The sequence below is a fragment of the Chroicocephalus ridibundus genome, chromosome 15 (assembly GCF_963924245.1).
Source record: "Chroicocephalus ridibundus chromosome 15, bChrRid1.1, whole genome shotgun sequence".
NCBI classification, from domain to species: domain Eukaryota; kingdom Metazoa; phylum Chordata; class Aves; order Charadriiformes; family Laridae; genus Chroicocephalus; species Chroicocephalus ridibundus.
In genome coordinates this window covers 8,086,954-8,099,050 of record NC_086298.1, presented here as the reverse complement: position 1 = coordinate 8,099,050, position 12,097 = coordinate 8,086,954, and the positions used below count along the sequence as shown (strand labels likewise).

The following is a 12,097-nucleotide window of genomic DNA, read 5'->3' as shown; positions in this document are numbered from 1 at the left end:
CTGACTCACCTGAAACTTACTTGTTAGCTGTTTAATATATCTGTTTGTTTTGCTTCTGTTCATAGTTTATGGGAACAAACTCCCCTTATTTCTGAATTTGCAGATCATCTGTATTAAATATACGGAAAGACATTTTTCCTTGGTGGTAGTCTTGTTAATAGACTGACCAGTGGCATCTTTTATGAAGTTTGTTTGCTTAAGAGTTACTTAAACTGTTTCAATGTTTTTCTTTGAAGTGCTGAAGCTTCTCCTGCTGAATGTTGCCAGCATGCTAAAGTCTTGGAGGACACGCAGTTTGTGGATGGTTATAAGCAGTTGGGATTTCAGGAGACTGCTTACGGAGAATTCCTAAACAGATTGAGGGAGAACCCTAGGCTTATTGCATCTTGCCTGGTTGCCGGAGAGAAGCTCAACCAGGACAACACTCAGAGTGTCATTCACACAGTCTTTACATCCATTTATGGCAATTGCATCATGCAGGAGGATGAGAGCTACCTCCTCCAGGTCCTCCGTTACTTGATAGAATTTGAACTCAAAGAAAGCGACAACCCAAGGCGGCTGCTGAGACGAGGCACCTGTGCCTTCAGCATCTTATTCAAACTTTTCTCTGAAGGACTCTTTTCTGCAAAACTTTTTCTTACTGCAACTTTACACGAGCCAATCATGCAGCTTCTGGTTGAAGATGAAGACCACCTGGAAACTGATCCCAACAAGTTAATTGAGAGATTCTCTCCAGTGCAACAGGAAAAGTTATTTGGAGAGAAAGGCACAGAAAAGTTCAAGCAAAGAGTCCAAGAGATGGTTGACTCCAATGAGGCCAAACTGGTGACCCTGGTGAACAAATTCATTGGCTATCTCAAACAAAACACTTACTGTTTTCCTCACAGCTTGAGATGGATTGTGTCACAAATGTACAAAACGCTCTCGTGTGTAGACAGGCTGGAGGTTGGGGAGGTCAGAGCGATGTGCACAGATCTTCTTCTAGCGTGTTTCATCTGTCCTGCAATCGTTAACCCAGAACAGTATGGAATCATTTCTGATGCTCCTATAAATGAGGTGGCAAGATTTAATCTGATGCAGGTATGATTCTCTTGAAAATAGTCTAAAAAAAAAAAAAAGAGAGAGAGAAATGTTCTTGGCCTTTTTTTTTTTTCACTAGAACTGATGTTCCTACAGTAAAGGTAAAGGTACTGTCCCTCCTACCCGTAAGACGAATGCTAAGAAAATATTTATATTAATTGTTGCTGAAAAGGCATGCTCTAAAGTTTATCTATTTGCTTAAAATAATGACTTAAAAAAATGATAGCATATTCCTTTATCTTTTAGAAGAGTTGCAAATGTACTTTAGAAAAGCTGTTTTAAGGGATGGAAGCAAAAGTGACTGTAAGATAAATTCTGGAATGTGTGTAAACAAGGGTTGTGTTGTTCTTGCTAATGTTAAATATCATGCCAGGTATTGTACAAAATAATGGAATATTTTGCTGAAAAAACCTTCTTGCCTGGCAATAATGACCAGTGTTTCTGGTGGGTAGCTCTCTACCGTATCATTAGACCTTAGAGTATTCCCCAACCCTCATGACAAATTTTTATCTTTGTGCAAACACTTGAGCAATTTAATGGTACTTTGTAGAGGTATAGTCTGAAGGTATTAAGCAACACTTCTCTGACTCAGGATATTCCCCACACAAGTAACAAAACCTACTTTTTCATGTTGTCTATAAACCAGGCAGTGAGTGATTCTCTCAGTGTAATCATTCTGGGGAGTTTTACCTAGGCCGTTACTGACAGGGCCTTGCCAGTGTTTTTCTAAAACACATTAGCAGTCCTCTCCTGTGTCACTGCTTGTGTGTCGTAGCAGAGCTTGCAGCTGGCGACTCTTTAAAATTGAGAGTTGTTTTGCAGTTGGAGGTTAATAAGGAATATATGCTCAGAAACAAGTGTTAGCCCTCTTGCCTTTGGTTTTTTTTTTTTCCTCCAACATATTCTTAGCAAGATACATACAGCCGTTTAAAATCTCTAGGTTTAAGATGACCTAGATTCAACTCTCAATTCTGACGTGTTGCAAAAACAAAACATGCTTTGTTCCTGGGACGGGGGGAAGTATGGATGCTCGTAGCATACTGTGTGTGTGGATTTTCTTGTTAAATGCAATGACTGCTTCTTTCTAAAGCTTCTTGCTTTTTTTCTACCCTGAAAGCTAGTACAAGACTCTGTACACTCAATCAGAAGTATTTCTCAGAGTATTAAATGAAAAAAAAAAATTAGAATGGAGGAGTTGTCTTAACTAATGTTTTATAATTGGGTCCATCATGATTTTGTTTTGAAGTGCTTATTCTTCATACTTCTTTTTTGTTTCAGGTTGGGAGACTTCTGCAGCAATTGGCAATGACAGGTTCTGAAGAGGGAGATCCACGGATGAAGAGCAACCTTGCTAAATTTGACAAAGTAAGAATCAAGACTAAAAAAAGCTAAGACTCATGTGTGGACTTCATCCTTCTGCAGTCTCTTTTTTCAGACATTGCTGGGGGCTTACTAAGCATTTAACTTCCAGTTACATGTACTGAAAAGCAGATTAAATCCTGTACAAAGCTGGGAAAAAATCTTGAGTACTAGAATTAAGGGTTGGGGATTCTTGCTTCTACTGTGACATAATACTTCTTAAAAGAAAATACAAAAAAAATAAAAGCAAGTTACCTTTTAAACTGAAATGCTGAATTACTGTCTGTGGTTTTTCTACTGAACCTAAAGAAAACGCTTTGATCTGAAAACAACTCTTGTATGAAGTCTGGTTTGAAACGAAGTAACTTGTTAGTGCAAGGAGCTTCTGTTCCTTTTTTGTGTAGTTTTGGGGTTTTTGTTCAGCTTTTCCTTTGTTAGTATGAATCATCCATAGCAATACTGAAATTAGTGTCGTCAGAGGAACAGTGAAACAAGTGATTTTTGATGTATTGTCATATGTTTAAAAAACTGTTGATTTGGTTGTGTAATTTCCATGTTTCCATGCTACCTATAATTGTTACACAGTCATCATACAAAGTTACACAGTTATTATACAAGTAACATTCACTCAGATTAGAAAGTGATACTGTGTGTTCCTTCCTTGTTTCGCTTTTAGTCTGTGCTCAGCAGATTCTTCAGGAAGGGGCAGTTTAATTGCCATAAAACAGTTTAATTTTTTTAAAAACTGTAAGAGGACACTTGAGCAAGTAACACTTTTGAATGCAGAAAAGGAATGGAGGAAATGTTAAAACTACTTGCATGCTTTCCTTGCTCGCTTTTTACTGGTTTTAGTGATATGTGGTATTTTATCCTAAGATTTTAAAAGCAGGAAGCAAAACTTATGTTGTTATGTAACTACTTAACTCTTGCATAAGTTATGTTCTTTCCAACCTCTAGTAAATGGTCTCGCATTTAAAAACAATTTCTTCTCTTTGCAGAGCTGTGTGGCTGCTTTCCTGGATGTAGTTATTGATGGGCGTGCGGTTGAAACTCCTCCAATGTCTTCTGTTAACCTTCTGGAGGGCTTGAGTAGAACAGTGGTTTACATGACATACAGCCAGCTAACTAGTCTGGTAATGCCTTAAGTTCTTAAAAAGAAATAGTATAAACTTGTCCCCATGTGTTTACAGGTAGGATAAACAGGGCTAATAATTTATGCCGTAATTCTTACCAACACTAATTCTAAACTTTTAGGTTGGCTTTATGCGGAATGTAATGTCAAGCGATCAGCTTAAGGAAGATCGGATGGCTTTGGAAAACTTGCTGGCAAACCTACCCCAGAACAGACCAGGGAAAAGCAGCAGCCTTGAAATGACTCCCTATAATACTCCACAACTTTCCCCTGCAACTACTCCAGCTAACAAAAAAAATCGATTGCCAATAGGTAAGGAGAGTAAGCGGACTTCTTGCATGATTTCTGATACCTTGGTCCATTTTCTGTGCCATTTTTTCAGTCATCTCTTGGCGTTACTCTTCGACTGCGCCTTCAGTTCCTACTTTTTCTGTGTAGATAGTGAAGAATTTTCTTTTGCATAGAAAGCCGGGTAATTTCCTTACTTTCTGATGGTGAGCTTCCTCACTCTGGATTGAACTTGAGAAAAACGCTGGAGTGGTTGATAGTCATGCTAGCGCAATGATAATCTAGGGAAAGTTTGAAGATGGGAAGCAGGTCTAGAGGGAAGATTGCTTAGGAAAGTGGTAAGATGGAAGTGATGACATTTAGTCAGTGGGATGAAATAAGTTTGAAATTTTTGTGTCTCAGAAGAGAGCAAATGTGGAAGAGGATGAAAAAGCAAGAGCAGAACTTTTAGAGTGTGTGCTGAGAAGAGAAACTTTCTTCTTTCTCCATTATTTGCCTGGTCTAATTCCAATTGTTAGTATGTTGTAATGCAATTTTATGTTTGGTGGGATTTTATCCTTTTTTTGAATAGGATTTCTGGGTTTTGAACTCTTCCATTTCAATAATATTTTGTCTTAAAATAAGAAGTGTGGTACTCTTCTTCAGTGTATATTTACGTGAATATGAGCACATGGGATATATTTGTTTGTTTGAGAGATTTGGTGTTACTGTGTAACAGGATGAAAATATGTAGAGCCCTATCAGTGGCAAAAAACCCCACAAAACCAACCCCAAACCAAACCTATCCCATGTTGTTTTAACTCTGCTTCTGAATGGTTCTGGTTTTATGCCTACAGCGTAGTGGCACAACAGCATTCATTTTTATGGTATAAAATAGTTTTTGCTCAAAGTTTTTACTTCTTTTGTTTCATTTTAATGCTCTCGAAATCCAGGACAGCAATTGGCAGCCATTACTGCCTGGGATACTTCTGCTACCAATCTTTCAGCTCATATAACTCTAGTAACCCCTTTTGGTGGGTAATGCCCTCTTTCCGTTCTTCTCTGTGAAACTTTTACTTATAACACATGACTTAAGCATGCCTTTGGTTTACTTTGGCAATCAGTTGCTTTTTCAGATTTCTTCATTGATTTCTATATGAAACTCATTTTGTATGTACGTGTAGTTTTTAAAAACACCTTGTGTGCTTTTGTGTGATAATCAAAATTTGTCTGTGACTTCTGCACACTTGCCTTGTTTTGCCTGGATCAAATAAAGAAATAACTGGTGTCATGCTGCCATACTTAGAAATCTTAATTCCATGTGGGCGTTTTTCCTTCCACGGTGCCAAATGTGGGAATATGAGGCTACTTGAAAAGTCTGATAAAGAGTCACAAAATAATCAAAGTAAAGCACCTGGTGTTGAATTGTGTGTCTGAGTTTGAGACACCTGTTAGAATAAGATTTCCCTGCTTTTTAGCAGAAAAAACTTCTAAATAAAATAATTAAACAGAGTTATAAACCACAGGAACCTAGGCTTTTTTTTTGTTGGTAACAAACTTCTTAATTTTCTCAATTAATATATTAAGGGTCTTTCTGCGATTGGAATACACTGAATTTGTGTAGGCAAACAGGCCATAGTAGAGCTTCTTTCTCCAAACTTCTGTGTTGAAAGTTTGCTTTTTCATAGTTCAGTACTCAACTTTAAACATTAGTTCCATCTCTCAAAGTCTAATATGACTTTTAATTTTGTAAGTTTATTTAGTATGATATTATTAATTCAAAACATTGCCATTCCATATTTCCATGGTCTTGTCTTTTTTTCCTCCTTAAACAAGGGAAAGCTTTCTAATGTTGATGTTTCAAAATACTCTCTTAGCAACTCGTAGCAGAAGCAGATCAAATATTCTAATGGATCAGCATGGAGATCATGAGGGATCCTCCCAGGAGACTATCCCAGAGGTTCAGCCGGAAGAAGTGCTGGTGATTTCTTTGGGGACAGGTCCACAGATTACTCCAGGAATGATGTCAGAAAATGAGGTATGCAAAAACTATCAGGTCTCGGATATTGTGAAAAGTACAGCCTCTGTGTTCTCTAATAGCAGAACGATGAAGTTGTGACAGTTAAGTTTGGGTAATAAATCCAGAACGGGAATTAAAATCCTTACTTTATTTTACTGAAGTCGGGGGTTGTACCTTTCAAATTTCCCTTGACTCACTTTCCTGACTTAATATATCTGCAAGGTGTGAAAAGCAGTATATTAACAAAGGAAAAATGAACCTGGCAGATTTATGAAGAGGCTTTGTCATCAAACACGCTTAAGAGCAAACTTGGGCTGTTATTTCTGAGCCTGAAGGAACTGATTCAGTTATCTGTCTGCGTGCTCTGTCCTTTGGATCAAGTGGCACAGGTGAATGACAGAACTGGAACACTGATCCCGACGTTTTTGGCAGCTCAGACTTGAAATGCACAGGCCCAGCTTCTTGTGCAGGCGGAGCTGTGGTCACATTGCCATGAACACCTTTGGACTGTGTTGCTTAGGTTAAGGCTGGTTTTACAGCCTTTCCTTTCACCAGCTGTAACTTCTGCTTCATCTTTGCTGCCTAGCCTGATGATTCTGATTATCTCCTTTTGCAGCCTCATAATGAACAGTTTCCATATTATATTAGTGATGAGGGAGCTGGTGGCTCCGTTATTATCAGGACTTGCCTTATGTTCACATCTTGGTTACCTTACGTTCTCTCCAGGCTCTGAACTTTGGAGATAGCTGTCTTTTTTCAAATGGAATGTTAGAAATTTGATTATGCCATTAACATTCAGGGGAAAAAAAATGCAAAAAATGTGTGCAATGTTTTGTTTATTGTTTAATTATCTGAAAAATAGATTATTTTAAGGAAGTCTTGTTTCTTTTCCTGACTCTCCAGGTCTTAAATATGCAGCTTGCAGATGGCGGACAAGGAGATGTCCCTGTTGATGAAAACAAACTCCATGGTAAACCTGATAAAACCTTGCGCTTTTCCCTCTGCAGTGATAATCTGGAAGGAATATCTGAAGGTGAAGGGCTACTTAAGTCTTGAAGAAGTTTTGTCCCTTTTTTTTGTTTTTTTGCCTTAACTATAAAAGGAACATCTGTTAAATACAGCATATCATCTTTTCCGTTTTGAAGACTGCTACTTTACCCTGAGAGCCATTCAAAGAAAAGAAGTCTGGAGCTAAATGTTGACCTGCAAAGGCACAACTGAGCCTGAGAATTAGGAATTAAAAAAAAAAAAGTGTATTTAGAAAGTGAAAAGAGGGATTATTTCTTTTTTTTAAACTTAAGTGCAGTACTAATTATTAAAATAGACTTACTTTTCATCATGTTTTAATAAGCTATTACGTATCTCAGAATAGTTTCTGGACTCCGGACAACTCCTTTTTATGAACCTCAGACACAGTAAAGCGTTTATTTGTGGTATTGAAGAGGTTTGTACAGATCACTCAGCATGCATTTTGTACAACTTCCGTAGTTTAGTTTTTGCTTTCTCACTCCTCAAAATAAGAAAAAAAATTCATGGAGGAGTAAAGAAATTAATGGCGAAGACTTTATTGACTTTTTAGTTACAGTTAAGTATGGTAGTGGTGAGATTCCAGCCATTTCTGGTAGTGTATTTGTAGATTATTATAATTTGTATGGTACTGTAAGTGTCAGAAGTACGAATCACAGTGCGGGTTAAGTATCCCTAGAATAGCGCTCAAGAGTAGAGAAAATATACATTTAGTTCATCAATTCAGTATTTTATGTTGGAACTGCTACTTCATTTCTTCTCATCTTTCGAGTTAATTGTGTCTTGGATTGTTAATGCTGTATATTTAGGAACTGTTATTCAAATGAGATTTACAGTAAATTCTGTATTCGCAGGTCCTTCAAATCGCTCCAACTCTGTGTCATCTTTGGATTTAGAAGGGGAGTCTGTGTCGGAGCTTGGCGCAGGCCCCTCCGGGAGCAACGGCGTCGAAGCTCTGCAGCTGTTAGAGCATGAACAAGGCAGGTGCAAATTCCCTAATACACATGCCTGAGGTGCTCTAGATGGCAAAGGCGAAGTTCTGTGGAAAACGTTTGGAAAACCGACTAGTTCAGGAAAAAATAAGTTAAAGTTTTCCTTGTGCAACTACTCTTGCATTTATTTGTGGGTTTTTTGGTTGGGTGGCTTTTTCCTAGAAATATTTCTTGTAGTCCATTGTTAGGAAAAGCAAATTGCGTGGAATTTTGAGGCTTAAGTCCTTTATAGGAAACTGCTTGTAAAGTTTTGTTTGGTACCAAGCTTTTCCCTTCAGGGAACAGGGTGATCTGGATGGGAGTAGTCTTAAAGCATCTGGATAGCTTCCTGTTTAATATGTATTTGTGAAATGCTGGAAGGGTTGCCCAAAGGGGTTGTGGTGTCTCCAACCTTGGAGATAGCCAAAACGTGACTGGACGTGACCATGAGCGACCTGCTGTAACTGACCCTGTTTTGAGCAGGGGGTTTGGACTCGAATGACCCCTGGAGGCCTCAGCTTTTCTGTGATAAGTTCTTCTTGCAGGAATTGTATCAGTTTCTTGATAGTGCACTAAATTTTGTTCACTTTGTCTGTTGATTTGGTCGATAGGTCACCAGGTGTAGTTGAAGATTTTTCTTGTTAGATTTCAAATATGCTTAAAAACTGCTTTCAGGCAGCATCTCTTGAATAGTTCTTTACAGGCCTTAGTTAAAACACCATCTTACCTGACAGAACTAGAGGGTTGTTTTGTTTGGTGTTTTTTTCCTATAACGTGCTCTTGAATATTTTCAATCAGACGTAATTGGAGAAGCCTTTCAAAAAATTGAGAACTTTTTATTTTTACATAGCCACAACTCAGGATAATCTTGATGACAAGCTCCGTAAATTTGAAATCCGGGATATGATGGGGTTGACTGATGACAGAGATATATCAGAAACTGTGAGCGAAACTTGGAGTACAGATGTCTTGGGAAGCGACTTTGATCCAAATATTGATGAAGATCGTTTGCAAGAAATAGCAGGTAACTTGGTGGTATATCTGGTATGTTAATATGCTTCATGCTTGCTCTAAAATTGTGAGGCTGCAGAGCCCTCCTCCTCGCTTTCTAAATAGATGTGTTTTCATTGATTAAACTGGAGCTTTTCTGTAGCAGTATTTTGTGTGCATGACCTGTGTTATATTTGGTTGCTCATTTCTATTTTCAACATTGTCTTTCATGATATGCTTTATTAAGGACACTTAAAATGTGTTCTTATTTTTCTCTCTTATTAGAGCTGTCTTCAGGAAGCCTATATCTAGCTATATGCTTCGGCTTTCCTTTTGCAGGTGCGGCTGCAGAGAACATGCTAGGCAGCTTGCTGTGTTTACCAGGTTCAGGATCCGTGTTGCTTGATCCCTGCACAGGTTCAACCATATCAGAAACCACAAGCGAGGCATGGAGCGTGGAAGTATTACCAAGTGATTCAGGTCAGAATCATGCAGTTTTTGCTTATTCCTTTAGCATGAATCAAGACTCTTCCAGAGGCACATAGTGCGAAACAACACCCCTTCTCTTTCTTTTGAGAAGTTATTATCCTAGGGTTAAGTTAGGGTTTGCGAATACTTCGAGTATTAAAAGGGCAAACTGTTCCTAGGCATAGAGGAGATGGAAAGCATTGAGAGAGACTTACTGTTACTTCAGAAATTCTTAAGGGCCAAAAAGGGAGAAAAGGGCTTGCAAAGCAAACTTCTGTTTGCCTTCCTTCCCTATGATGTTAACTAGGGCTGTGTAGGATCACAGTTTACTTTGGCTATAGTGAAGATTTGACTGTATACTATTGTCTCTAGGAAATACAATCCTTAAAACAGTAAAAACTTCTTAGAATGCCCGTGCAGATAGAGCACTGCTCTCTGTGCAGAGTCTTGCCTTCTGTATAGGAAGAAAACTCTTGCTGAAGTGGTTGAGTTAGCTTAGAACTTAAGGTACTAAATCAACACATACCCCCTGCCCTCTGTCTGTGAATATTAAGGGAGCATGGCATTGAGTAATGATACTTTTTCTCTCTACTGTTCATTGTCTCCCTTTTGTAGAGGCCCCAGACTTAAAACAAGAGGAAAGACTCCAAGAACTGGAAAGCTGTTCAGGGCTGGGTAGCACATCTGATGACACAGATGTAAGGGAGGTCAGTTCCCGACCCAGTACGCCAGGCCTCAGCGTTGTATCAGGTGCGTTTAATTGTCTCTGAAAGCGTGCTGCTCTATTAGAACATTATCAGCATATGCTTTGCTGCACTTGCTTTAGTTATACATCATTTCACTCATAAAATAACTTTTTGTACTCATTCTGGAATTTTCAAAGCAGTACTTTGTTTATCTTACAGAAGAAATAAAAAAGGCAGCAGAGCATTGAATACTCTGGGCTACATAGCAATGGTTAGCAGTGAAGTATTGACTTGGAAGAAACTCCTAACTTCCTTGCATTAGTTTTATTATCACAATTTTTTTTTTTATTTAAGTAAATCAGCATATATCTACTTCAGTTCTACAAAGCATTTAACGGAGTGAAATGACTTTCTAATGCCCATTGGCAAAGTGCATTCATGGCTATGTTAAAACAGTTGAAGATGTAGAGCAGAAACAAAATGTTATTTTAGGAGTATAGCAATTCATAATGTCTCTAGGTGCTACTGTGAGTTAAAATTTGATTATTGCAGTGTTCACCAAACATTTTAACAGCTTCAGGATTTTGCTTCCTTTTTCTGTGAAAGACTATTACAGATGCTTCTTTTGTTATGTGTAAGGTATTAGTGCAACATCTGAAGATATTCCTAATAAGATTGAGGATCTGAGGTCTGAATGTAGCTCTGATTTTGGGGGAAAAGATTCTGTGACAAGTCCTGACATGGATGAAACGGCCCATGGTAAGTAAGTTACTTACCTGTAAATGAGAATTAGAATCTGGTAACTGAAGTCTCACAAATGACGCTTGTAGAATCCTTAAATTTTACAGTTTCTCCCGATTTCAAAGCTCTTGTGGCTATGCTTAACATTTTCCTTGTTTGCTAGGACTGTATTTGTTTGACAGAGACTCCAGCAATTTATAGTACTAGAGCTTGAGTACTAGATCTAAAATCACCTTTTCCTAATTGGGTTTGATTACACTGACTGTCCTCTTCTGTTTTGGAATGGGTCCACTTCTTGAAATTTCCCCGCTTTTTGTGATGCAATTCTTTAATCATTTCAGCGTACTATGGAGATCTTTCCATATAAGAATACCTTTTAAAATATTTTGCAATAAAGTTTTGTAAACTTTTGTTACTGAGGGCTGTTTTTTCAATGTCCCTTGGGTTGTAGGTAATTCTTAGTACAACGCTAACTTTTTTTTTCTGTATTTCAGGAGCCAGTCAGTTGACATCTCCTCCTTCTCAGACAGATTCTTTGCTTGCATTGTTTGACCCTCTGTCCTCAAATGAGGGTGAGTTGTAAAGAATAAGCTTTTTTTTTTTTTTTTTTTTTTTAAAATAGGCATTTTCAATGCTTCTGTGTTAGTACCAGTTAATTTGGAAGAATCTTAAAAGAAATGTGTGTGGCTTCTTTTACACTTATGACCGCAGGTGTATCAGCTGTAGTAAGGCCCAAAGTACACTATGCAAGACCCTCCCATCCACCACCGGATCCACCGATCTTGGAAGGAGCTATGGGAGGTAATGAGGCCCGATTGCCAAACTTTGGGTCTCACGCTTTAATTCCAACTGATTTAGAAGCATTCAAGCAGAGGCATTCTTATCCAGAGAGGCTAGTCCGCAGCAGGAGTTCAGATATAGTATCATCAGTCCGGAGACCTATGAGTGATCCTGGCTGGAACAGGCGTCCTGGTAATGAGGAGAGGGAGCTTCCTATGCCAGCCACCAGCGCTGGAGCAGCTGTTCTCATGGCCGCATCTCAGTCATCGTCTTCATCTCCCAGTAAAGACTCCTCTAGGGGAGAGGTAAGGGTTCTATTTATCTTTTTTTTTTTTTTTTTTTTCCCCCCCCCCTAGCATGCCCACTTTAATTATGCATCTAGTGCCAGAAAGCTGGTATTAAATGTGTTTAGCCAAGAAATTACAATGTACCTTTGTTATCTTTAAAATGTTGGCCAATAATGTTTTGCAAGCTAAAGCTGCAGATGTTCAGAGTGCCTTAAATGAATCTGGATTCTCTTAAATTTACTGGATGAGCTTTACTTGATTTGGTGGGACTTCAGAAATAGACTTGTTTT

General features: G+C 38.4%; 1 protein-coding gene across 6 annotated transcripts in view; it reads left to right on the top strand.

Moving 5' to 3' along the window:
• The window catches only part of GAPVD1 (GTPase activating protein and VPS9 domains 1), a 29,914-nt gene that overhangs the window by 7,091 nt on the left and 10,726 nt on the right, over positions 1-12,097 (top strand). For 3 of the 6 annotated variants that reach the window (XM_063353028.1, XM_063353033.1, XM_063353034.1), the window contains exons 3-16: positions 237-1,080; positions 2,359-2,445; positions 3,438-3,572; positions 3,694-3,883; positions 4,792-4,872; positions 5,716-5,876; positions 6,762-6,891; positions 7,739-7,864; positions 8,706-8,879; positions 9,185-9,325; positions 9,929-10,063; positions 10,639-10,758; positions 11,235-11,312; positions 11,452-11,825. In XM_063353028.1, the coding sequence (XP_063209098.1) occupies positions 237-1,080; positions 2,359-2,445; positions 3,438-3,572; positions 3,694-3,883; positions 4,792-4,872; positions 5,716-5,876; positions 6,762-6,891; positions 7,739-7,864; positions 8,706-8,879; positions 9,185-9,325; positions 9,929-10,063; positions 10,639-10,758; positions 11,235-11,312; positions 11,452-11,825 (2,776 nt within the window). The remainder of the gene's footprint in view (positions 1-236; positions 1,081-2,358; positions 2,446-3,437; positions 3,573-3,693; positions 3,884-4,791; positions 4,873-5,715; positions 5,877-6,761; positions 6,892-7,738; positions 7,865-8,705; positions 8,880-9,184; positions 9,326-9,928; positions 10,064-10,638; positions 10,759-11,234; positions 11,313-11,451; positions 11,826-12,097) is intronic. The other 3 variants (XM_063353029.1, XM_063353031.1, XM_063353030.1) reach the window with 3 other exon arrangements.